The sequence below is a fragment of the Geotrypetes seraphini genome, chromosome 14, assembly GCF_902459505.1.
Source record: "Geotrypetes seraphini chromosome 14, aGeoSer1.1, whole genome shotgun sequence".
In the NCBI taxonomy this organism is placed as follows: Eukaryota; Metazoa; Chordata; class Amphibia; order Gymnophiona; family Dermophiidae; genus Geotrypetes; species Geotrypetes seraphini.
In genome coordinates this window covers 59,498,496-59,525,488 of record NC_047097.1, presented here as the reverse complement: position 1 = coordinate 59,525,488, position 26,993 = coordinate 59,498,496, and the positions used below count along the sequence as shown (strand labels likewise).

At 45.5% G+C, this 26,993-nt stretch overlaps 1 protein-coding gene across 1 annotated transcript; it reads left to right on the top strand.

Annotated features, from left to right (window-relative positions):
* The first annotated feature begins 6,275 nt into the window (after nt 1–6,275).
* On the top strand, nt 6,276–25,957 carry GSTP1 (glutathione S-transferase pi 1). Its single transcript, XM_033920374.1, has 7 exons — nt 6,276–6,399; nt 12,891–12,926; nt 20,566–20,672; nt 21,882–21,969; nt 23,090–23,193; nt 23,925–24,032; nt 25,627–25,957. Coding segments are annotated over exons 1-7 (633 nt in total). The 5' UTR covers nt 6,276–6,398; the 3' UTR covers nt 25,816–25,957.
* Nucleotides 25,958–26,993: the final 1,036 nt, after the last annotated feature.

Below are 26,993 nucleotides of genomic sequence, written 5' to 3'. Positions count from 1 at the left end.
AAATAGTGTTACAATTAGTACTATTATGGGGGAGGGGTCTGGGGTGAAGATTGAGTGGAGATGGGTGGGGTCTGGCCCACGATTTAGCCCAGTGTTCTTCAACTGCCGGTCCGCAAAATAATTATTTTATTTCCGCTGGTCCATAGGTGTCAAAAGGTTGTAGAACACTGAGTTAGAGAATCCGGGCCTTTGATTAAAACAGATGGATTTTTGATGATTCTTCTACATATAAAATGTAGAGACCACTGGTATTGAGCATCTTTATTTTGGATAAGAAGGGCCACCGTTGGCCTACTTTCAAATAGGGCTAGACCAGTGGTTCTTAACCTTGTTGGAGGTATTGAACCCCACCAGTTTCATATGCGTATTCACCGAACCCTTCTTTATTCCCTTAGTTTTGCCGGAGCTAGACTAGAATTACTCAACTTGGCATTGCAAATCATGCAATTAGGACGCTGACTCCCATCACGTTCCGTTATACATGTGAATCCATATTGTACATATTTGTCCGACCACTTTCGTATTTTGCTCGACATAGTTAGTAAGGGATTAAAATATTAAGATAGGTATCACACGACGTACCATCACAACAGTTACAATTCGACTACTGTGCCCATCAAATCCCCTGCAGCACAGATAGGCCAAGCGATGTTGCGTGATCACCTGCAGCCAATTATGGACAAGCGGGGCGTATCATCACAAATCATAAGCGCTTGGGTCACGTTCAATCATCTATCAGCTAAATCACAAATTTTGATCAGGAATTGATTGATGTATATAAGGCGTTAGTTACAGATTGATAGATCAAGAAACCGAGTACACGATCAGTCTTGATCAAAATCACTGAATAACTGATAGACGATTGAACGTGACCGAAGCGCTATATGAGTCGGAGGTGTGTTTTAACCTCCGCTGAACCCGCGAGACTGACTCACCGAACCCCTGGGGTTCGGTCGAACCCAGGTTAAGAACCACTGGGCTAGACACTTTATGAAATAATACAAAACCCTGCAAAATGATACCCAAAATTGTAAGAGCACCAAACACACACTCCAGAGGACATATCAGATCTCAGAGGTGTCTTTGTGCCCTACACATATATCTCAGGCACAAACACGTACCCATAGAACTCACTCGTACGTCATCTGTGCGCAGACACAATTCTCTTCTCTGTTTTTTCTCTTTTATTCCGGTTAACTTATGCTTTCATACACACTGATAGAACAAAGCAGCTGAGAGTGCTGGCTTCCATCATTCCAAGAACTGATACCTGCGACGTGCTGTAATCAGCCTAAAACCCACAGGACTGAGAAGGTGCTGGCTCACTGCCCGCAAGATAGAGCATCTGCCTTTGGAGTAACCCCTCCTTGTCTATGGTGAGCTGGCATAGATAGCTTACATGGCATTTTTCTTGCCCTGAGTAGGTTTATGGCAGTGGTCTCCAACTCAAACCCTTTGCAGGGCCACATTTTGGATTTGTAAGTACTTGGAGGGCCTCAGAAAAAATAGTTAATGTCTTATTAAAAAAATGACAATTTTGCATGAGGTAAAACTCTTTATAGTTTATAAATTTTTCCTTTTGGCTAAGTCTTAATAATAATATTGTAATTCATAGCTAAAGAGACAGATGATCAAGAAACTGTTTTATTTTACTTTTGTGATTATGATAAACATACCGAGGGCCTCAAAATAGTACCTGGTGGGCCACATGTGGCCCTCGGGCCACGAGTTTGAGACCATTGGTTTATGGGATGTGGCGATTAGTTCAGTGGTAAATCCTAGCTGTGTTTTCCTTTCTCTTAGGGACCTAGTGCTGGATTCACTAAGCAAACCGATCGTGTACCGATCGGTTTGAGAGCCCTTAGCGAACAGATTTCCCTCCTGCAGTATTCAATAACCTGGTTAGCGATCCGCTTCCGATGCAAATGAGGGGAACTGTATGCAAAGTAGGCAGGGACGCGATTCACTAAACTTTTTTTCGATCCGACTGGGCTCACAAAAAGCGACTGCTCAGGACCAGTCGCTGAAGCCCTTAGCGACTGCCCTGCCTTCTGCCGCCCTGCTTTCTAACCTGTCAGCCCCATCTCCTGCAGCCTTGAACGAGCCTGCCTGCCTGCTGAACCCGAACCCCCTGCCTGCCTGCCCCGATCTCTCTTGCCTGCTCGCCCCGCCTCTCCTGCTCTCTGCCGTGGTTTTAAAGCGGGTCTGCACGCCGCAGTGCAGCGCCAGCTTTAAACCCGCGGGCTCACACTGAAGGGAAGGAGGGAAGAGGCTGCCACCACCGCCACATAGGAGCAGGAGAGTCGGGCCCCGAACATGCTTGCGCAAGCCCGTGGTTTCAACCCGAAGTGGATTAAATCCACGGGCTATCAAAAGTTTAAAGTTAAAAAAAAAAGTCGTGGCTAGGACGGATCTGCACATGTGCACGGATTGCGCATGCGCGATCCATGCAGGCAGATGGGGGCGTTCCTCCGATCGCCCCCATTTGCATATTTTAGGTTAGTGAATTCGTCGGACCTGTCTGAATTGGAAACGAATTGTTCCGATTCGGACAGGTTAGCGAATCTAGCCCTTAGTTTCTTAAGCATAGTCTGTATCGCAGAATTACTATTTGTGCAGGTGTTCAGAGTTCTTTCATACCAGTATTTCCCCTTGTTTATGCAACTCAGTACATTGTCTTATGCTGCTGCTGTTACATATTTCTTTGCATTTTCATAATAAAGACTGGATCTACCAGTCCTTGTCCTTCCTGATCTGTTTACAAAAGCAAACCAAAGCCGTGGTTTTTGGTAATCAGTGCTTCTCCTAGGACAAGCAGGATGAGTCAGCCACATATGGGTGATGTCCCATCAGCTCCCATTTGCGGATAAGCTCTCCAATAGCTCAGAGAGATTTCTCTCTCTCTCTCTCTCTCTCTCTGAGCACTTGCAGTGCCTGGGGCCCCACCGGGCATGCCCGAGCACTACCCATTTCCTCCTGCTTCCCCCTAATCCCCAGTCTTTAGTCTCTGCCCCTTCTCATCGGTCAGATTTTCTACAAAATCTGCAATAGGTTAGACATCTCTAATAGTGTGGATAGCATGAGGAAGGACCTAGTAAAGCTTGAAGAATGGTCCAGTTTTGAGCTGCTAATATTTAATGCTAAAAAAATGCAGGGCTATGCATTTGGAGTGCAAAAACCTGAGGGAGCAGTACAGTTTAGGGGACGAAGAACTTTTGTGCACGAAAGAGGAGTGGGGCTTCGGTGTGATCATATCTGATTATCTTTAAGGTGACCAAATAGGTAGAACAGGCGATGGGGAAAGCTAGAAGGATGCTTGGGTGCACAGAGAGAGGAATGACAAAAAAAAAGGAGGTGACATCTCTGTGTAAGACACTGGTGAGACTAACTTAGAATATTGTGTACAATTCTGTAGAACAATATAAACAGGATGGAATGGGTCCCAAGGGTGGTCTTTGTTGTAAAGTGAACGAGGACAAATATAGGGCCTATTTTATCAAGCCCGATGGCGTGGACCAGTGCGGTTTCATAAAAGAGGCCCTTAATGATGAACCAAGGGTGAACAGAATGCTAGGAATGATTAAGAAGGGGATCACGAACAGATCAGAGAAGGTTGTCATGCCGCTGTACTGGGCCATGGTGCGCCCTCACCTGGAGTACTGCATCCAACAATGATCACCATACATGAAAAAGGACACAATACTACTCGAAAGGGTCCAGAGAAGAGCGACTAAAATGGTTAAGGGGCTGGAGGAGTTGCCGTACAGTATGAGATTAGAGAAACTGGGCCTCTTCTCCCTTGAAAAGAGGAGAGACTGAGAGGGGACATGATTGAAACATTTAAGATAATGAAGAGAATAGACTTAGTAGATAAGGACAGGTTGTTCACCTTCTCCAAGGTAGAGAGAACAAGAGGGCACTCTCTAAAGTTGAAAGGGGATAGATTCCGTCCGAACGTAAGGAAGTTCTTCTTCACCCAGAGAGTGATAGAAATCTGGAACGCTCTTCCAGAGGCTGTTGTAGGGGAAAGCACCCTCCAGGGATTCAAGACAAAGTTGGACAAGTTCCTACTAAACTGGAACGTACGCAGGTAGGACTAGTCTCAGTTAGGGCACTGGTATTTGACTAAAGGGCCGCCGTGTGAGCAGACTGCTGGGCACGATGGACCACTGGTCTGACCCAACAGTGGCAATTCTTACGTTTTTATGGGTGTAATAGAGACCCAAAAAAACTTCATAAAGCAATCAAAGAGAAGATCTCCAAAAATTCAAAGGAGGAAAAGAGTCTCAGAAACCTGCACATCCCCACTATTGATAGAGGGTCTATGTATAGTAGGTCCCAATAAGTTTTGTCGAACCTGCAGGAGAGGGAGGTTGAAAGGAGACAGAGAGAGAAGCATCCGGGGGGGAGGAGGAGGGTTGGAAGGAGAGAGAAATTAAAAAAGCACTCGCAGGAGAGGGAGGTTGGAAGGAGACAGAGAGAGAAGCATCCGGGGGGAAGAGGAGGGTTGGAAGGAGAGAGAAATTAAAAAAGCACTTGCAGGAGAGGGGGGTTGGAAGGAGACAGAGAGAGAAGCATCCGGGGGGAAGAGGAGGGTTGGAAGGAGAGAGAAATTAAAAAAGCACTTGCAGGAGAGGGGGGTTGGAAGGAGACAGAGAGAGAAGCATCCGGGGGGAAGAGGAGGGTTGGAAGGAGAGAGAAATTAAAAAAGCACTCGCAGGAGAGGGGGGTTGGAAGGAAAGAGAGAAGCACCCACAGGGGAGGAGGGGGTTGGAGAGACAGAGAGAGAGAGAGAGAGAAAACACCTGTGGGGGAGGAGAGGATGGAGAGAAAGAAGCACTAAAAGAGCTAAATGGGGACAAAGGAAATGAGTGGAGTGGGGTGGGGCCGTTGGGGGGGGGGGTTCATGTGTCCTCTTTTTTAGTCTTCACAAATATGGTAACTCTCCCCAAAGTAGAGAGAAAAGGATGAAGGGAGTTGATGGAAACCTGTTGCTGCATGCTACTGGGGCAGGGGCCCCCTTTGCCACTCCCTAGTCATGTCCCTGAAAATATATTCCAGTATGAGAGGTGAGTGCAATTAATCTTCTCGTGTTATCTTGCAAAATTTGCAGTCAGATCAAGAACCCAAGCCCAGATAAGTCTTGTGCTTCTTGCCTGTTCGGAGAAAAAGTTATACTACCAAGGTGAATGAAATCCAAATAAATTAATTGGGGCAGTCTAACTCTTTGGAAAGGTCCTACATTTTGCATTAATCCTGGAAGATCTGTCTATAAATGCGGATTGGAAGTCCTTCCCTTTTTCCAGAGGGTGGAAAGATTAAACCACATTCCTCCTACACATAGGAGATTGATGCGGTTAAAACACTCCACAAATTATTATGACCCTTCCCTCTACAAAAGGAAGATGCTGCTCAAGATTAACGGTGTTACACTCTCTATTTTAACTCTATAGCCAGGAGGCCTCCTTGGCTCCCCATCCGTTTCCGAATACAGTTTAAACTGCTCTTGCGAACCCCTTCAAGTGGGTTCGCTCTGAAGCTCATCTCCCCCCAGTGATCTCCGCTCGTCGGGCAAGCCCCTCTTATCTGTACCCTTCTCTTCCACTGCCAACTCCAGACTCTGTCCCTTTCTCGTGGCGCCGTACGCCCGGAACATGTTGCCTGAATCAATGCGCCGTGCTCCGTCCCCGGCGGTGTTCAAATCCAAGCTAAAGGCCCACTTTTTTTTTGAAACTGCCTTCAACTCTTAACTCCCCCTCCCTGCTGTCAGATACCTAGACCCACTATAATCTCCCCAACCCTGAAATGTCCTGTCTAAATTAGATTGTAAGCTCTTCTGAGCAGGGACTGTCTAACGTATGTTAAAATGTCAGATACCTAGACCCACTATAATCTCCCCAACCCTGAAATGTCCTGTCTAAATTAGATTGTAAGCTCTTCTGAGCAGGGACTGTCTAACGTATGTTAAAATGTCAGATACCTAGACCCACTATAACCTCCCCAACCATGAAATGTCCTGTCTAAATTAGATTGTAAGCTCTTCTGAGCAGGGACTGTCTAACGTATGTTAAAATGTCAGATACCTAGACCCACTATAACCTCCCCAACCCTGAAATGTCCTGTCTAAATTAGATTGTAAGCTCTTCGGAGCAGGGACTGTCTATTGTATGTTAAAATGTACAGCGCTATAGAAATAATAAATAGAAGTTTGCCGGTTTTGGCTGTCTCCTCGCAGGTCATATGTCTCTATCAGGAGGTGTGGGGGGGGGGCAGTACGTGGAGATGACTCAGCAGAATAAGGGAGGAGGCGGAGTCACGTCGTCCGGTCTTTAAAAGGAACTCGAGGGGCTGCGTTCGTTTTCTACCAGTGCGTAGGGGGTTGGACTCGCTTCTAAACCAGTAAGTTGCTGGTCTTTGCCTGTCAGGGCTTTCTGGTTCTCCTCTTTCCCCCCCCCCCCCCAAACCTCCGATATTGGGCTTTGCTTCGCAGGAAGGAAAGGCGATCGCTGATAACCGAGGTTCCCCCGACCCCCCCCCTTTCTTCCCCCGACCCCCCTTTTTCTTTCCCCCCCCCGTTACATCGATGCTATCTAGTCTTAAGCGTTACTCGTCTTCCCTCCTTTCTTCCTAAAGCCGAGGATTATTATCTTGGGTTGGAATTAGTGCATTAAGCGTTAAAACACAGACTTTCGTGTGCAAGCGCTGGTGCAAAACCGTTCACTCTTGTGCATTTACTCCACGAGCTCTTCCGAATCCGGGTGTTTTTTATACACCCAAGTAAGTGCCCGTGATCCAAGGACAAGGTGGTTTTACAAAGCCTCGAGCTCCTGCCTTTTTTTTTTTTTTTTTTTTTTTTTAACTCTGCTAGACCTCAGATGTTTTTGCTTTAATTATATACCTTTTGGGTTTTGAACCTGGCTTGTGGCACTACTCAAAGGTGCCTACGATAATTCAATAGCCCAGGTTTCCTTGTATGTCCGAGTGTAAGGGAAATAAGCTGTAACTTTAGCAGTGATTTATTTGTGGTGTAAAAAGTGATTTAGGGGGTGGAGGGATTCCATTCCTTTTTAGCAGAGACGTTGAGATGGTTTGGGCAAATCCACTGCTTATTCCTAGGATGAGCAGCATAAAATCTGTTTGACTTGAGACCTGGCTAGGTACTTAGAGCCAGTGCCCTATTTTTTTGCCTGGTTTTGTTCCTATTGACTGCTTATATTTTGTTATATAACTTTAAAGATGCCAAGTATTTCTGGTCATTCTGACAGGATCAGGTCCTACAAATAACATTCTGCCTTACAGAGGTATAGCCAGACCTCAAATTTTGGGTGGGTGGGCACATGTGGTCTTCCTATCCCCTCCCCTGGGCCAACTCGGTGCAGTAAAAATACCTGGGGGATCCCCCAAGCCACTCCAGAGCAAGGGCTCTCCAATGGCAGGAATTCCTCCCGCTGCCACTTTGCGGCCTGTTTGCACTGCCCCTGCCCTGCCTTTCCCGTGCATGTGTGAAACTTGAGCCTGTGCCGGTAGGGTGAGGCCAGTGTGATGCCAGCACTTGGGTCAGTACCGTAGCTGGAGCAAGCGGGAGAGGGAGGAATTCTTGCTGCCGGAGTATCCTTGCAGCTGGTGTGGCTTAGTCTCTGAGAACATTATGGAAATGGATTAGTCTTTGACTTGTTTCTCTCTCTTTTTTTTTTTTAAGGGGTTAGTTTTTCTTTATAATAGAAACAATTAAAGTTATCTGTTTTGTAAATACATCAGAAGCCAACGCTTTCACACATTCTTAGTAACATAGTAACATAGTAGATGATGGCAGATAAAGACCCCAATGGTCCATCCAGTCTGCCCAACCTGATTCAATTTTAATTTTTAATTTTTTTTTTTTTTAATGTTTTCTCCTTAGCTATTTCTGGGCAAGAATCCAAAGCTTTACCCAGTACTGTGCTTGGGTTCCAACTGCCGAAATCTCTGTTAAGACTTACTCCAGCCCATCTACATCCTCCCAGCCATTGAAGCCCTCCCCAGCCCATCCTCCACCAAACGGCCATACACAGACCCAGACGGTGCAAGTCTGCCCAGTACTGGCCTTAGTTCTTCAATATTTACTCTTATTTTCTGATTCTAGATCCTCTGTGTTCATCCCACGCTTCTTTGAACTCAGTCACAGTTTTACTCTCCACCACCTCTCTCGGGAGTGCATTCCAGGCATCCACTACCCTCTCCGTAAAGTAGAATTTCCTAACATTGCCCCTGAATCTACCACCCCTCAACCTCAAATTATGTCCTCTAGTTTTACCATTTTCCTTTCTCTGGAAAAGATTTTGTTCTACGTTAATACCCTTCAAGTATTTGAACATCTGAATCATATCTCCCCTGTCTCTCCTTTCCTCTAGGGTATACATATTCAGGGCTTCCAGTCTCTCCTCATTTCTTTGATGGTCTTGCTCTTGATATCGGGTGATAATGGACATCTCTTCTCTTTGCTCTCTTCTATGGCCAACTCCAGACGCCATCTCCTACTTTGCTGCACCGTATGCCTGGAACAAACTGCCTGACTCGGTGGGTCAAGCTCAGTTTCTGTGGCAGTCTTCAAATCCAGACTCAAATCCCACTACTTTGAGGCTACTTTCGGTTCCAAAATCCAACCAACTACTAAGCGCCAATATCTTGTCTCATTGTATATAGATAAAACCTTTTTGTCCAGCTTCTCTTAACTCATCTCTTGTATTACATGACAAAAACAGTTTGAGAGGTGATACATCTCTTGTAGCTTCCTTGTACTGTGCTAAATTGTATCTCTTTAAAGGCCACACGTTGCCTTGAACCGATGGCGACCCTGAAAGACACCCAGGATAGGAAGATGGAATCTTTGCTGAAGCTATCTTTGAAGTAGCAGCTGTCAACCTTGCAGGCGGCGGTACGCAACTCCTATGCGGCTCGTGCTTGTTTGCAGTGGGTTCAACAAATGGCGGATGGCATGCTGGAGTCGGGGGTTCCTCTTCCCTCTTGAGTTTCCAGATGTAGAGATGGGCTTGGCGTATTTGGTGGAGGCCTTATATGATGTAATCTGGGTGTTGGCAAAGCAGATGCCGCTCTTTCTCGCAGATCGTTATGGTTGCGCCATTGGGCGGCGGATGCGGCTTCCAAGCTACGTTTAGTACGCCTTCCTTTTAAGGGTTGGCTGATTGGTGAAGATTTGGACAAGTTGATGAAGGATTTCGGAGATTCAACATCTGAGGTTACTGGAAATGGATGGGAAGCCAATGATTGGATGGGAGCAAGATGGCTAAGCGGCAGGCCTGAGAGTAGCAAGGTGCTGAGGGCTTGGGAGTTCTCTAGAAGCGTCTGGGTAGAGAGATCATTGGGATAGTTTGGGAACCACTCGTGTAGTGTACATAGTACAGGTGGGAGATTTAAGACTTGACGTGCTAAGTGAATTTGTATGGCATTAAGAAGGCTTGGATCCACCAGCTGACCCAGGATGAGGGACGTTGTGAGGTTTGGGCCCTAATGTGTATACAGACATGCCAAAGCATCGGCCAGTAAGAAGAAACGCCTGGAGTAGGGCGGGATGAGGTGAAAGATCGATAGCACTTCTCAGAGCCCCGGGTGGGTTGTACTACCTGTTTGGATCAGACATATTGACATCAAGTTTGGAGGGAGAGGCGTGAGTAGAAGATGGCATATCCATTTATTCAATTTTCTATACCGTTCTCCCAGGAAAGTTCAGAACGGTTTACATGAGTTTATTGAGGTACTCAAAACTCTCTTCTCTGTGTGCTCACAATCGGTCTAATGTAGCTGGGGCAGTGGGAGGGGATTAAGTGACTTGCCCAGGGTTACAAAGAGCAGTGTGGGTTTGAACCCACAACCCCAGGGTGCTGAGGCTGCAGCTTTCACCACTGTGCCACACGCCCCATTTCATGAAGATTCTTGTTAGAGAATGACACGGTGACAAAATTCATCACCGTCCCCGTCCCCGCGGATAACCGCGGGAAATAATCCCATGTCATTTTCTAGTGTCTATTTCAACCTCGGTCCTTCTACACCAGCATTCTTCAAAGCAAAGCTTGTGAGCCAAGGATAATGAAGCCATTGTGACATCACTGATGTGATTGGCTCTTAGGCACTGGTGGAATGAGGCATTATGACATCACAATATCTGCTCTGGAATGTTGCTGCTCAATCTCAGCATTCTTCAAAGCAAAGCTTGTGGGTCAGTGGTTGTGGCCATTCATACTCTGATTCTTCCCTCTCTCCTTAAAGAATGACATGAAGATGGTTTCCCACGGTTATCCACGGGGACGGGAACGGTGATGAATTTTGTCACCGTGTCATTCTCTAATTCTTGTTCAGTAGCATGGACTAATTTGTAATTTAAAAAACAGGCACTTTTCGTTTATGCTGCACCTATAATGTGGAACTCGCTTCCACAAGACTTCAGGGAGTAATTATCCTACCTTAAAAGCCTGTTGGGTTTCAAAAGGCTTATGGGATTTGATTAGAGGAAGGATAACTTCGGAGTACTGTGAGCACAAGGTCATATTTTTATTGGGTACCCTTTGGGGTGGTTTACGGGGAGGGGAGGCTTATTTTCTTCATTATTATCAATATGAAAAAACCCCCAAACAACCCACCCACCCTGATTTTGACTGTAGAGTGAAATAGCAGTGAATAAACCTGTGATCGGGGATATCCCTTTCAAAGATGGGCCACAAGCAAACTACACGATGCTAGTAGGGCTTATGCTCGGAACTACCGGTAGGTTTTTTTTTTGTGTTTTTTTAGTCTTTGGTCTTAGGTCAGGACTAAATATCTGCCAAATAGGCATGACATTTGAAGAATTTCAGTATTTATAATAATAATAATAATTTATTTCTTATATACCGCCAAAGCCGTAGAAGTTCGAGGCGGTTTACAATAAAGAAGGGCTGGACAATCAGCGAAGGGGTACAATCAGCAAATACAATCGGTGAATGGGAACAATCGGCAAAATAGATACAATTAATAGATGTAAGCAGGGGAGCTGGTACAATATAAGGGGTCAAGAGTAAGGTGAGCGGGAAGGAGGAGAAAGGAGATCTAGGGGACAAGGGTAGGGTAGGAGTCTTGGGCTACAAATCGGTTAAATAGATTAGTTTTTAATAATTTTCTGCAGTTTAGGTAGGATGAGGAGCGCGAGAAAATATTACACAGCCAGTCATTTAGATGACCTGCTTGGAAGGCTAGAGTTCTGTTCAGGTGTCTTTTGTAACGGCCGGCCTTTATAGAGTTGGATGGCTGAAGAGATGAGCTTTGCGAGTGGGTCTGGATGGACGATCCATGGTAAAGTGGGGGACCATGTATAAGGGGGCCGAACCATGGATGGATTTGTAACAGAGGCAGGCAAACTTGAACAGCACTCTCGCCTCCAGGGGCAGCCAGTCTTGACACACTGCTGTCTAAAATCTTTTTGAGAAGAGTAAATAGAAAATGGCATATATGACCATTAAGGTTCTTGGCATTCAGTAGCAAGGACTAATTGTAACGTTAAATCAAGGATATCCCTTATTTCAAAGGTGGACCATAAACAGAAACTGACCGTGTTAATCTGTTATAGCATGACTTATGCTCAGAACTAGTTATCTCATTTTTAGGTTGATTTTATGTGCCAAATAGACACAATTTTGAAGAATTACTGTTAGAGGTAATATTTGCTTTAAAAAAAAAAAAAAACAAAACTCAAGTATGCCATATTTAGCCTACTGGATGCCCTTGGTCTATAGTTGGTGATAAGACTGTTATGTACATTTCTGATTCTTAATGGGCGTGCAATAAGTTTAGTCACCTATGGCCTATTTAAGGGATTTGGGGCAAGGAAACGGCAGGTTACCAGACTCGTGTCTGTCCTAATGAGTTTGGAGTGGCACTGAAGGGATCAAATTAGGTTTATTGAAAATGTCTGCTATATCCCTTATATTCTTCCAGGAAGAGTGCACGCCCAGGCCTGGAGCATCATGAGTGCCAATGCATGCCCCCATTAAGCAGGGGCTCACCCTTTTGCAGCTGGCATGGTTTCTTTTCTGGCCCTTAAAATGAGAAGTATAGTCTCGATTTAGCTCCTTCTGGTGTTCTATAGTAGCCATTTCCTGGAAATTGTGGCCAGCATTGCGGGTATTAATATTCTGGCACAGATAAAGCGAGTGGGGAAACGGTGACTCGCCCTAGTCACAGCAAAGTGTGAACCAGGAAGGTGACTTGAACTTTTTGGTGTCCTGGTTAGCAGCCCAGGTAAAGTGCTGGCTACACAGCTGATCCTCCAAATGGTTTTTGACCTCGTTGCCCTGATATGACAAGACATTGGTAATGCTCCATGGACAACCCTTCAAAATCCTAAAGGGCATAGAGAAAGTGAATAAGAACAGATTCTTCAAACTGTGGGGAGCCTCAAGCACTAGGGGTCACTCGGAGAAATTGAAAGGGGACAGGTTTAGTACAAATGCCAGGAAGTTCTTTTTTACTCAGAGGGTGGTGGACACATGGAACAAGCTTCCGGAGGAGGTGATAAGCCAGAACTCTGTACAGGGGTTCAAGGAAGGTTTAGATAGGTTCCTGGAGGAAAAGGGGATAGAGGGGTACAGATAGAACTTGAGGTAGGTTATAGAAGTGGTCAGAAACCACTTCACGGGTCGCGGACCTGATGGGCCGCCGCGGGAGCGGACCGCTGGGCAGGATGGACCTCTGGTCTGACCCAGTGGAGGCAAATTCTTATGTTCTTATGACAATTGTCTGGTTGAGCTGCCGCCTCTTCTGGGTCTGCAGCTGACTGAAACTAGTAGATTTTTCAACATTTTCATGACTAGGCAATGTACAATATTTTCACTAACTTTTTTTTTTTTTTTTTCTCTTTGTAGTGCCTGAGTACACCATAACCTATTTTGACGTGCGAGGTAAGTGCCATTTTTCTCATATACTGGTTTGCTTTTTTTAATTTAAAAAATTTTACCCTGTCTACAATTAAGCTTATAAAATAAAAACAGATTTAAAACATACCATAAAATTGATGCCAATAATATTTGCAGGTGGAAGTGCTTATCCGAGCTTGAGGGAGGGGTAGGATTCACTTTGTCTTGCCCACAACCACTTTTGGGAATGGAATTGCTTGTGCATCCTACATATGTCTCCAATCTTGGGTTAGGAGTAAAATATCCTTTTGTAGGCTACCCCAAACTAATTAGTTTAACACAAGTCACTTGTGTATAGGTCTCTGGTTCCTCTACACACTAGTATCGGTTTTTTGCACCAAGAAGTGCAAACGTGGGCTGGTCAGCTTGGCCAATAGTGTTGGGAGGAGGGAGTGCTTGGAATGATGAAGTCCACCTATTGCGCAAGTGATTCTGAAGGTAGAATACAGGATGCATGTGGCTTGTAGCCCCTTACCAGATAGTGGCTGGGATATAAGTGGGTGGTGCCTTGGAGTGAAGGGGGGAAGATAGACCTTGAATAGCTGGGTGAAGCTCATTGGTGCATCAGTTTAGGAGTGGTGTGAGTGGGGGTTCAGACTGGGGGTGGGGGGAAGGTGGGCATCAAAGCAACTGGTGGAATAGGAAAGTCCTCCAGTGAAACAAATTGGAACAGTTTGAGAACGTCTGGAAACCTCTTTCTAGCTGTCCTGTCGGATTCTTAACCCAGTGACAAAACGAGTCTCCTTAACCCAGTCAGGACATCGAGCCAGTCTGGTTTTGAAGATATCCACAATGAATATGTATGAGATCCATACAATGGAGGGAGTGCATAGATTTTTATGCATATTGTGGGTATCCCAAAAACCTGGCTAGGTGCTTCTAAAGGATTGGGATGAGAACCCCTGTTCTTGGCATTAGTGCTGCCCGATTCTGGAAAAAATTTTGATTTGATACAGCCTATTGAATCGATTTTTCAATTCGATTTTCCTGCCCAATTGGGTGGGGGTTTTTTCTCCAGACATCCTGGTGGGTTCCAAAGGCCTTCCCCCACCCCCAGTCTCCTGGTCTTACTTTTACTTAATTACAGCAGCAGAGCAGCCTGCAGAGAGGATCGCCGGTACTGTAGCGATCCTTGTAGGCTGCCATCGGCCTCTGCAACTGTCGTTCCCTCTTCTGCGGTCCCGCCCCTCCGATGTCAGAGGCAGGATCACAGCAGAGGGAACAGCTCCAGAGGCCAATGGCAGCCTGCAAGGATTGCTACAGCCCCGGCGATCCTCTCTGCAGGCTGCTCCGCCATACCACCTCACAGCGGTAACGTTACAGGTTTAATGTGGCGGGACAGACGGTGCGTCTTTGTCGGCATGCCCATGTTGGCACGCTTTAGTTACGGAACCACTGCACACCTTAGTCTTCTGCTATTAGCCAGTCCATGGAGGATACATTAGGTTGCAAGAGGCTCCTATAGTGTTAGACTGTGTTCACATCTGGCACGGAGTCACAGTGGACAACATTGAGAGGGGATTTATTGGCTGCTCTGTAGTGCTCATCACAAGTCTGTGTTGTGCCCTGCAGTGGGGCTTTGGTCTTGGGTCAGGAAGCATATGGGTGGTGGAACAGGTCACGTCCTCTTTGCAGGAGTTGGGTAGCTTAGTTCTGCCAGGTGAGTTTTTTCTGCATTTGTTGCAGAACTGCCTTCTTTAAAGGGGCAGCCCATTGGATCATTTCAGCAGTACTTTGTCAAAATATTTTCAACTTTTTATCCACATTGCAGGTTCTTTAAAGCTTAAATTCACCCTGTAGCATTTTGCTACATTTGAACAAAATACTACAATCCCGAACTCCTCGTGGTTATGTATTTGTTCATGCTGCCCTTTGCTCACAGGCTGCAGAGTGCTTATCGAACAGAGGAATTGTGCCAATCAACAGGACAAACGGATTTAAAGAGCATACCTACCAGGGCCTGTCATTGTAGCCCAGACTTTCCACCCACTGGAAATATGGTCTGAAACAAATGTCTTAAAAGTCTACTTATGAATGTCTTGTAATTCCATAGGAGAAAAAGTTGTCCTTCTCAGAATTGCCCCCCATTCTCTCCCTGAGCAGTGCCTTTGATGTTACGGTATAAGAGGGAAGAAAAATAAGAAGCCCTGTAAAAAGTCTTAGGAGGCAATCGTGAGAATCTTGACATGGGTCTTGGGGCATCGCTGGCAGCCATTGTTTTTGCTAAAGAGGTGGCACATGATTAGACTTTGCAGAATAGTGAAATGGCTGTTCCAAAGGTTAACTGAATACAACAGATCATTGCATGGATATATAGTCTCGTGCTACATAATTAAAAACTAATTTTTGTTTCATGGTTAACTTTTGGACCTATCTTACTTAGAAACTAATTTTAGGTAGGTGGTTTTTTTTTAGGGGGGGGGGGTTATGCGAGTGGGAAAGGAGAAAACTGCATGGAGGAGAAGAGGGAGGGTGATGTAGGGACCTAAGGGACATCAGGTATAACCCCTAAAGCCAACACCGCAAAGCCAGAGCACCCTTCAGCTCAACTAAACCTTAAACCTTAAACCTTATATACCGGGTCTTCAACCAGAGGAAGCTCAACGCGGTTAACAATGAGTTTAAAAATATGCAAAACTACAAGGAGATTAATTTTTAGCATTTATTTAAAAAAAAAAAAAAAAATCCCAACTAAAATTAAAAATCCAATTTAAAAACTTTTTTTTTTTTTTAAATCCACCCTGGTCTTACCGATCCTGCTCTTAGGTTTCTCAGCTTTGCTGCAGCTCCATTAAGACTGGGTTTCCCATTGTTTCCACACCAAAAGAATTTAGTGAGTGAAGTAGAGGAGCCTAGTGGTTAGGGCTGTAGCCTCGGTACTGCTCCTTGTGACCTTGGGCAAGTCACTTAACACTCCATTAACCCAGTACATTAGTCGGATTGTGAGTCAGATAGGGAGAAATACTTGAGGACCTGAATGTAAACCACTTAGTTTATAAGCAATGTATCAATAAAACAATTCCTTGGCGTCAGCAGCAGATGAATCCAGAGACTAGTAGATTGAGCCCATCTAGCCACAGGTGGCAATAGAGTACTGAGTTGAAATTGGCCTTATTTGAAGGTACATCATCCTGGTCAACTAGTATTCTCGTCTCCAGCAGGCTGATGGATGTGTTGCTCACAGCTCCTGTTCAGGCCTTGGTCAGTCTCTTTGGCTTTTAAATTTTCCCCAATTATGGAATGAACTTCCTTTTAATCTTGAGGTGTCCCAGCTCTTTCCAATCTTTCCGTTAATCTTTTAAAAACTTTTCTCTTTGCTAAACATTTTGAAAATTAATCTCCTTGCAGTTTTGCGTATTTTTAAACTCATTGATGACCGCGTTGAGCTTCCTCTGGTTGAAGACCCGGTATATAAAGTTAAGGTTTAGTTGAGCTGAAGGGTGCTCTGGCTTTTCGGTGTCGGCTTTAGGGGTTACACCTGATGTCCCCTAGGTCCCTACATCACCCTCCCTCTTCTCCTCCGTGCAGTTTTCTCCTTTCCCACTCATATAACCCCCCCCCCAAAAAAAAAAACCAAAACAAAACACAAAACACTCAACCCAAACAATTGAAACTTCACTGGTCTCAGTTAGGGCACTGGTCTTTGACCTAGAGGCCGCCGCAGGAGCTGGGCACGATGGACCACTGGTCTGACCCAGCAGCGGCAATTCTTATGTTCTTACGACTGTTGGAATCTGGCTCGCCTTCTCAATTGTGTGGCCATCTAAGCACCACTAAGCTTATTTGGTTCCAGGCCTTCCCTACAAGAAAGAAGCCTTAACACTTCTATGATGCTGGCTCAGCAGCCTTGGCTCTGACAATAGCTCTGGGCACCAGGATTCTGGCATCTTTGCTATTCTACCACAGCTTTTCTTAATGCACGTGTTTATTCATTTGGCTGGGGTCTTTCCAGTCTTCCATTTTATGGAAACCTCCTTTGGTGGTGTCTAGAGCAGTGATTCTTAAAACCTTTTTTTTTGAATCGTGGACCCCTTTAAGAATCTGATGAAAGCTTATGGACCCCCCCTTCCCTAGAAATATTCACATGAAACACAACTTTGCATGCAATGAATATAATGTACTTTATCGATTTGATTGTTTACCTTAAAGTTTAGTGCTTTGTTGTCTCATACATATGATGTACACAATCTTAAAATACTCCTTTTCATGCACAAAGTAATGGCCACTAATTATGATTATGAAATACAATCCTCTTGTGCAAATTAACAGATCACTATATACAGTCCTATAGTGTATATAAATGTTAGGGGTTTTTTTGTTATTTTTTTTCTGACCCTCATGGACCTCAGGTTGTAACACTTGCTCTAGAGTTTTGTAGATTCTTCTTGGTCTAAAACAAGATAATTCTTGACATACCTTTTTGTAGGCATTACCGAATGGGTGTGGTGGGGGGGGGAGGGGGAGGAAGGCTGCTGATGGGGCATCAGTGCTCTCAGTGGTGATTGTTTCCCTCCCTACCAGAGGACTGTTGCTATATCCTACTAGTCTCTCTGGATTCATCTGCTGCTGATGCTAAGGAAAGACTTCTTACCTGATTTTGTTTTTTCTTTAGACCAGGTGTGTCAAAGTCCCTCCTCAAGGGCCACAATCCAGTCTGGTTTTCAGGATTTCCCCAGTGAATATACATGAGATCTATTAGCATACAATGAAAGCAGTGCATGCAAATAGATCTCATGCATATTCATTGGGGAAATCCTGAAAACACGACTGGATTGCAGCCCTTGTGGAGGGACTTTGACACCCCTGCTTTAGACAGAGCAGATGAATCCAGAGTCTCACCCTGTCTCGATTTTCGGCAATTTTGGGATACCTTTTTCAGGTAGTGTTCATTTCAGGTACTTGTTTTGTGACCACACATTGGCTATGTGGGAAAGGACCACTTTCCTGATGCTTTGCAAAGAGCAATACTAGTTGACAGAAGACGTTGCATCCAGTAAGGCCGAGTTCAACTCGATACTCTAATCCTCACTAGCTGGTAGATGGACTCAAACCTATTAGTCTCTTGATTCATCGGCTGTGTCTAATGGAAAGAAAATGATCAGGTAAGACCTAATTTTTCCATATGTTATGCAGTGGCGCATTAGAAACCTCAATTACACTCTGCTCCAGCCATGAATGGCTTGATGCTTTACAAAAAGATAAATAAGTGCAAAATAACTATCCCAAGAACAAAAAGTTAGTGGCTTAATATACCCCATAATGGTCTTTAAATAAGAACTATTAAAAGTAGTGAATAAAAAAAACCAGGGATTTTTTATTTTAACAAACTTGGAAAACATGTTTCTGGACAGAGCTACTAGGAGTATACTAGGTACATCCTCAAACTTAGATGAAGTGCTTTCTTGTCAGACAGAAGGAATTTGAAGTTGGTATATGTAAATCTGGGAAGAACAGGTTTTGAGAAGTCCAAAGTCAGACCATATATAACAAAGGCCTTTCATAAGACTTTAAATTGTATACTGTAGGTGCAATAGGTAACCAATTTAGAGTAATAAGTAAAAGGTTTGTGTGCCATTTTGTGTAATATAATTTTGGCAGTTATATTCAAGAGTTTTTGATTAGCCTTAGTTAATGTTCAAACCTTGATCTCTTCCCAATTTGACTTTTATAGTGATTAATTGTAAAAAAAAAAACAAAAAAAAAAAACAGTCCTATACAATCAGAATCATGATGTGTGACAGTAACAATTTCATTCTAGAAAAGCAAGATTTGATCTGACTGAATGTGAGTGATCAATCAAATTCCTGATTACTGGTTGCAAAAATATTTCTTTTGGGTTAAAATATTCCTCCCCTTCAATCCATGCTCGTCAGAAGCATACTAGTGACCCCTAGAGGCTAGTTCAGCTATAACATGGGGTCTCTACCATTCTCCAAGTGAAAATCCTAAAAGTTGCACAAAATCACCATCCAAAAACCCCTCAAATAAAACTGCTAAGCTTTGGTCTGGAAAGACTACAAACAATTTGTTTGAGTTGCAATTATTCAGATAAATGATTTGTGGAGAATACTAACTTAAGGGGAGAGTATGGCGCAGTGGTTAAAGCTACAGCCTCCGCACCCTGAGGTTGTGGGTTCAAACCCACGCTGCTCCTTGTGACCCTGGGCAAGTCACTTAATCCCCCCATTGCCCCAGGTACACTAGATCGATTGTGAGCCCGCCAGGACAGACAGGGAAAAAACTGCTTGAGTACCTGAATAAATGCATGTAAACCGTTCTGAGCTCCCCTGGGAGAACAGTATAGAAAATTGAATAAATAAATAAACTTTATTCTTGTATACTGCCACACCACCACTAGGCGGCTCACAAAAAAGAGAACTGAACAATCGGTGAATAATACAAATACTGAAGAAATACAAACAATGGGAAACAGAAAAGAATCAAGTGACAAATTTATCAAAAAGACAAGTCTTCACTAATTTTCTAAGAGAATAATAGGAAAGCTTCAGACTTTAACCTACCACCATCCATTTTGTTTGTTGCAGACGCAAACTTAGATACCTCATTGGCATAAAAAAAACCTCTAGTACAATAAACTGAATTCAATAATTTGTCTGGACTTCTAGATTCATTCATGTCGTGCTTTAAAGTCCACGTATCTTATGTCCGAGTGTTCTCAATGGATCTTGATGTCTGTAAGGTTCGGCTGTGCATGGGACGCTGGGCCAGATCTCATGCCGTCCTAGTTTTAGCAATTCAGCCAAAGCAGACTGTGGCCAGCCAGTGTTTAGCTAAAGCTGCGTCTGGGCAAGCCAGGAGGGGTTTTTTTGTGTTTGTTTTTTTTTCTCCAACAAATCATTTACCTGAATAATTGGGTGTCTGGTCAAAAGCGCGCCGGGACAAAGGCGCGGCCAGACAATTTTGTCTTTCGCGCCGTTGTCTATGAACCAATTGGGTGTCAGGTCAAAAGCGTGCCAGGACAAAGGCGTGCCCAGACAATTGAACGCAGCGCGCGCCGCTACGCCACTCTAAATTACTGTTTTTAGCGCTCCGACGGGGGTTTTTGTTGGGGAACCCCCCCCCAGTTTACTTAATAGACATCGCACCGGCGTTATGGGGGGTTTGGAGGGTTGTAACCCTCCACATTTTACTGTAAACTGAACTTTTTCCCTAAAAACAGGGAAAAAGTGAAGTTTTCAGTAAAATGTGGGGGGTTACAACCCCCCCACAACGCGGCGCGATGTCTATTAAGTAAAGTGGGGGGGGTTCCCCCCACGCCCCCTCGTCGAGCACTAAAAACAGTAATTTAGAGCGGCGCGGCGGTGCGCGCTGCGCTCAATTGTCTGGGCGCGCCTTTGTCCCGGCGCGCTTTTGACCTGACACCCTTTTCTGTAGTAGCACCGTTGGAAGCTTATGTTTAGGAACAGTAGACGCTTGCTGCTAATTCAAGCAAACATTTTAAAGGCGACAAGTCAGGCCCAAGGCTTAACTTTCATTAAACTTCTTCACCCCTCCTTCATAATAGAAAGCCAGTTCACAGAACCCTTTTACGAAGGCACTTTTCACTGTGCAGAGTGGTTTGTATCTTTTCTAGATGCCTGAGCAGTTCCCTTTCATGTTGCAGGGCGCATGGAACACGTACGTCTCCTCTTGAGTGACCAGGGTCAGCACTGGAAGGAGGAAGTTGTGACCTTTGACAGCTGGACGCAGGGAGACCTGAAAAAGAAAGCTGTAAGTTTCTGGGGATATTTAAAGCTGCCCGGGAGATGGGATCTTGGTGGCCCCAAATCCTGAAACATTAGATTTAAAAATATTTCTTGCTAGAGCCTGATCAGACCCAGGATTGTTGACCAAAATGGGCTGATTTCGTTTCAGTAGGAACAGAAACTGAAAATATTTAAGAGTGCTCTCCAGCCACAAAGATCTAGCGCATTGTTGCATTTAGTCTCTCGCATTGCTCGATCTACTTTTCTAAATCCCTCCCGTTAACACCAGGTTGTGAGCTACTGATTGAACTTTTCCTCTCCCTTGGCGTAAGCAGCTAGTATCTCGGTCTGTACCAAAGACCATTGCCTTCCTCTCCACCCCTCAAATTTCAGCAAAGCGCTCTGTACCAGTGTATCTCAGGCTGTGGGCAGAGGCACACGCGTATGCCCGAGAGATTCAGGTGTGCCGCCAGACACCGGGAAGGAGGAGCGGCGCCGGCTGACGGAGGCACATCCTGTAGGCCGTCAGCTGGCACAGGTGCCTTTCCTCTCCACGTCTTTCAGCACCCCCCCCCCCCCCCTTGACATCTCACAGCCCCATCTGGAAGGCCTACGTGCGTGCGCGGATGTTGACGTGATGACATCGCACATTGATGTCCATGCACTTCCAGATGCTCTCGAGCCACCGCCACAATTTAGTGTGCCGCCAGCTTGCAGTTTGCGAGACGCTGCTCTATACTGCGACTGTTATTTTGTGGGTTCAGGTGGATTACATCAACTTTAGAATTCACTCACTTGGCCTGTGTTCCTGCTAGCTGAGGATCCTGGCAGGCTTTTCAGTTGGATAGAACCTGAAGCCTGACATAGGGCTGAAGTTCCATCTTGCTAAAGGACTTTCATAGCCACAGTCTCCTTAAGAACATAATAGCCATAATGGGTCAGATCAACGCTGATCCTTCTAGCCCAGTGGTTCCCAACCCTGTCCTGGGGGACTACCAGCCAGTTGGGTTTTTAGGACATCCTTAATGAATATACCGCTACTCATTGATTTAGAACGGAGTTTTATCTGATCTTTTTCTGTAATTTATCTGGCATTTTTGACCGATTGTAAACTCTTTTTTTTGATTTGAAAGATTGTACAAGCCATCTTCTCTAATTACTGGGTCACTGCATCTGAACTTGGCACGAATGAGGCCTTTTGACTTGATGCTAAACTGTTTCTTGTCCCTCGCAGGTGTTTGGCCAGCTGCCAGGATTCAGAGATGGCAGCTTTTCGCTTTATCAGTCAAATGCGATCCTCCGCTATCTGAGCAAAATTTATGGTGAGTTTTTTGCGATTGGGCCTCTTTGAGTTTGATGCACTGTGGCCGTCAGCTGGGTTCCAGCAGAGGCTTGCTTGCTGCTTCTATCTTATCCCAGCTGTATTGAAAAGAGTCAAGTGCTTCTATCGATCGGTGTTTGCATGCATTTGAGAATCGGAAGCAGTTTGAGTAAGACTACACTCATTCCCCCCACCTCCCGATTCATGGTTTTAGGACTCGCAATTTTGATTATTCATGATTTCCTAAAACTGGAATCGCCCCCACCTACCTTCCACATCCCTGGACCTTACCTGGTGGTCTAGCGGTCTTTTGGGGCCAGAGCAATCTTCCTACATGCCTGCCCTGTGCAGCTCACTCATCCAAAATGGCTGCTCACTCGTCCAAAATGGCTGCTGTGAGTTCCTGTAGTCTCTACGGGAACTCACTGCAGCCATTTTGGATGAGAGATCTGCATAGGGCAGCTGCATAGAAAGATTGCTTTGGCCCCGAAAGACTGCTAGACTACCAGGTAAGGTCCGGGATGCCAGGGGGGGAAGGGGGGGCAGAGTTGGCACAAAAGTTATTTGTGAATTTTCAATATTCGCGGGCTGGTTCTGCCCCTAACCCCCCCGCCCCCCGCTAATATTGAGGGAGGAGTGTAGTTCTTAGAGCCAGTGTCATAGTAAAAGCTGGGGGGGGTAGTCCCAGACACTTTGTGGGGGTGCTGGTACCTCTCCTCCACCCCCTGCCCCTTCCCACTCCTCCCCCACCATGCGCACACCTTCAATTCCCTGCCACCATACCTCTAACTTTTCACTAGTGCAAATAGCAGTTCCAACCTGCTTCTCATGTCGGCCTTGGCTGCTGCCCCCCCCCCCTCATGACATTACTTCCAGGTCCCACAACTAGGAAGTGACATCGGAGGGAGCTGATACTGGTGCAGACAAGTTAGAGATGCTGCTCACGCCAGGGAAACGAAACGGGTACAGGGGGACAGAAGGGGAGCGCATGTGATGGGGTGGGGAAGAGGGCAAGGGGGGTGCCACCCCCCCTGGGCACCTCCTATCCTCACTACACTGCTTAGAGCATTGTTTAAATTTCAAAATACTTAATCCTTGACTTAAATACTGTCGTTTTTCAGATCTTTATGGGAAGAACGCAAAGGAAGCGGCTCTAATAGATATGGCCAACGATGGTGTTGAGGATATGCGTGTGAAATATTTGAGATTCATCTACCAGAACTATGTAAGTTGTCTGTCGCTATTTCACCTTATCCCTGGGAGAAAGTGGGATCAGCAGCAGATCTGATGCCAGCAACCCCCCCCCCCCCCCAGCATGTGTGGAAGGGGGTTCTGGTGCCGCAGCAGGCACAGAGTAGTACAGCGATGTTTGACCGCTGGCTGCAAAGTTCAGGGCTGTTTCAGCCGGCAGGGCTTGGATCCCACCAGGCTTTAAAAGAAGTGCCGCAACTTTGGATGGGCCTGAACCCAAATTGGATGGGCCCAGGCCCACGCATGACTGCATCACTGCTAGTTAGGTGCCATCAACTTGTGTTCGCTTCCTTGTGACGTGATGAATTGTAGCTCTGGGCTAATCTGGGTAAGGTCCTCTAGCCTAGCACCCCCATGGTGGTTTTCAACTCGTCCAGCCATCTGAATGCCTTAATGAGGTTTACACTGCAGCCAGCTTTCAAAGTGCAAACCTGAACTCAAATATCTAGGAGCTTGAGTCATGGTATGTGTTGGTTGGGGGGGGGGGTTCCACAATTTTTTGTTTTGAGTCAGAAGGGTGGATAGTTTCTGATTTTTAAATGGGTTCCCCCCCCCCCCTATAACTCTGCTGGGGGTGTTTGTTGTGGTCGGTTATCTCATTATGCCGTAAACTGCTTAGGAACACTTACCTTCTAAAGAGCTTGTAAAGGTGTACTATAGATTAATCTGGTCGTATCTGTGACTAAATTTGGTGTTCTTCACCAGGAGGATGGCAAAGCTGATTATATTGAAAAACTCCCCAATGATCTCAAAGCCTTCGAGCAGCTTCTGGCAAGAAATGGAGGTGGGAAAGGATTCATTGTGGGAGATCAGGTACATACCCACCATTTTCATATCTTAATTGTGTTTACACCTCATGTAAACATTGCTGTCATAGCTCCATAGCTCCACAGCTGTCCAGATGCTGAGTAGAGAATGACATGGTGACAAAATTTATCACCGTTCCCGTCCCCGCGGATAACCGTGGGAAATAATCCCATGTCATTTTCTAGTGTCTATTTCAACCTCTGTCCTTCTACACCAGCATTCTTCAGAGCAAAGCTTGCGGGTCAGTGGTTGTGGCCATTCATATTCTGATTCTTATGTGAGCCAAGGATAATGAAGCCATTGTGATATCACTGATGTGATTGGCTCTTAGGCACTGGTGGAATGAGGCATTATGACATCACAATCTCAGCTCTGGAATGTTGCTACTCAACCTCAGTTCGTCTACATCAGCATTCTTCAGAGCAAAGCTTGCGGGTCAGTGGTTGTGGCCATTCATATTCTGATTCTTATGTGAGCCAAGGATAATGAAGCCATTGTGACATCACTGATGTGATTGGCTCTTAGGCACTGGTGGAATGAGGCATTATGACATCACAATATCTGCTCTGGAATGTTGCTGCTCAATCTCAGCATTCTTCAAAGCAAAGCTTGCGAGTCAGTGGTTGTGGCCATTCATACTCTGATTCTTCCCTCTCTCCTTAAAGAATGACATGAAGATGGTTTCCCGCGGTTATCCGCGGGGATGGGAACGGTGAAGAATTTTGTCACCGTGTCATTCTCTAATGCTGAGAACAAACCCCTCAACATGATTTTTTCCTGTTCTTGTCTAGACACTCTAGGCAAAGATTCTATGATTTTCTAGGACAGTGAACATGGTCTTGAACTTGGCAACACAAGATTTTCATGTGGATGCCCATGTGCTTCTATTACCCTCCCCCCCCCTTTGTTCCAAGTTGTACTATTGTCTCTAAACCAGTCCAGACATTCTGTAGTACTGGTTCATAATGGGCCTGTTTACTTTGGTGTCCAGGTCTTTTAGGTATAAGAATGGGCCTGCTACCATGATCCACTTGGTGGTTGCAGGTAACACAGACTGGTTAATGTTGCAGGATACAAGGTTTGGATATTTGGGCTGACCAAGCATAGCACCTGTGTTCTCGCTATATATTCCTCTTCCCTATAACTTGACTCAAGGTAAAATCTTGACAAAAGCTTGCTTGCAGTTTTGAAAAGGTTTAAAAACAGCCTTATTTGAACATTGTCTTGTCAAGTGAGATGAGCTGTTGGGGAAGAGGTTTATGATTTATCTTTTTATGGAGGTTTCTGTCTGGTTGTATGTTTTTACTGTTATAGGGTGGGTTTAGCACAGGTGTCTCAAAGTCCCTCCTTGAGGTCCTCAATCCAGTCAGGTTTTCAGGATTTCCCCAATGAATATGCATGAGATCTATGTGCATGCACTACTTTCAATGCATATTCATTGGGGAAATCCTGAAAACCCGACTGGATTGCGGCCCTCAAGGAGAGACTTTGAGATCCCTGTTGTTTTTGTTTGTTCTTGGTTATGTAAAGTTTACCTGCGTTGAATTGTGATGTTGGGTTATAAATTTAAATTAAACTCTTGAATACTTTTTACTTCTAGATATCATTTGCTGATTACAATCTTCTGGATAACCTGATGAATCACCAGATCCTTGCTCCAAACTGCCTTCATGACTTCCCTCTGCTGCAGGCGTACGTGGCACGTCTCTCTGCCCGCCCCAAGATAAAGTCCTTCCTGGAGTCCGATGCGCACAAGAATCGTCGCATCAACGGCAATGGCAAGCAGTGATCTCTTGGTCTGGGCTTGGGCACTGCTGCCCAACACTGTTCGTTCCGTTGCAAGTTACGAATTGCCGAAATAGTAGGGATCAAACCTTGTTTATAGCGAAAGTGTAACTTTGTTAATAAAGCTTTGACAAAGCCTTTTCAAACAGGGTCTCTTGACTTTGCCCTTCCTGATGCTGTAAGGAATAGTCAGGAGTGCAAGAACAGATCGCACTTCATTTTGGGTAAAAGAATCTTTCCTATTGTAATCTCACATAATCACCCAACATGGCCATGTTCTGTCCACCACTGGGGCAACCTCAGGGGTTCTATAGTGGAGATCTCATTGATCATAGGCAAGTCTTAGATCAGTGTCCCCTAAACTTTGGGTCATGGAGGGCATCCAAAAATGACCTGACATCAATGCAATGATGTCATCTGCACACATAATGTCATCACATCAATGCATGCATAGAGGCCTCTAGATGGGCCCTGAGCCTGCAACTACCATGCTGGTTGGGGGGGTACTGGAGGAGGAGAGGTGCCAGCTGCCTGCCTACAGGATGTGCTTCTTGCCAAACCTGACCATATTGGGTAACAATCTATCCTATTGAAGTATGACCTGCAGACTTTATGCAGGAGTGTAAGAGTAGATCTGGCCTGTTAACCATCACAGGAATATTCAGTTTCTATGGAAGAGCCCCTCCCCCCTTCCTCTCTATGTGCTGAACAGGGGTGTCTAGGGCTTCACACATAATTGGAATCTAATATAATAAAACACTAGGCCACGCATGCGCACTCCCATCGCGTGGGTCCGTTTTCCGTGAGCTGTAGCAACCCATAGCAAGTGCGCATGAGCGGCTTACGGTTCTTTGAAAGACGCAGCAGTGGCTACTCTCACGATCCCCGCCTGCGTCAGACTTTCGACGCAGGTGGGGATCATGAGAGGAGCCACCGCCGTGTCTTAACTAAAAAAAAAAAAGATGCGGCTGCGGGCCGCGGCAACTAGCCCGCCGCGGCCGAGCACAGAGACGGGCTGAAGTTTTTTTTCAACTTCTCAAAGACGCTGCAGCGGCTCCTCTCAAGAGCCGCTCCTGCGTCGGAGAAGGCGGCGATCGTGAGAGGAGCCGCCGGGAAGTTACACTGCTGGGGGCTCGGGCTGTTAGGTCCGTACAGGCTCCTCTCGCAGTAAATAGAGGGAGA

Bases quoted from the DNA above. Each gene is read 5' to 3' on its own strand.
- GSTP1 (XM_033920374.1), top strand. The intron at 23,194-23,924 runs GTAAGTTGTCTG...GTTCTTCACCAG, and splicing joins GATTCATCTACCAGAACTAT to GAGGATGGCAAAGCTGATTA. The intron at 24,033-25,626 runs GTACATACCCAC...TTTTACTTCTAG, and splicing joins GATTCATTGTGGGAGATCAG to ATATCATTTGCTGATTACAA.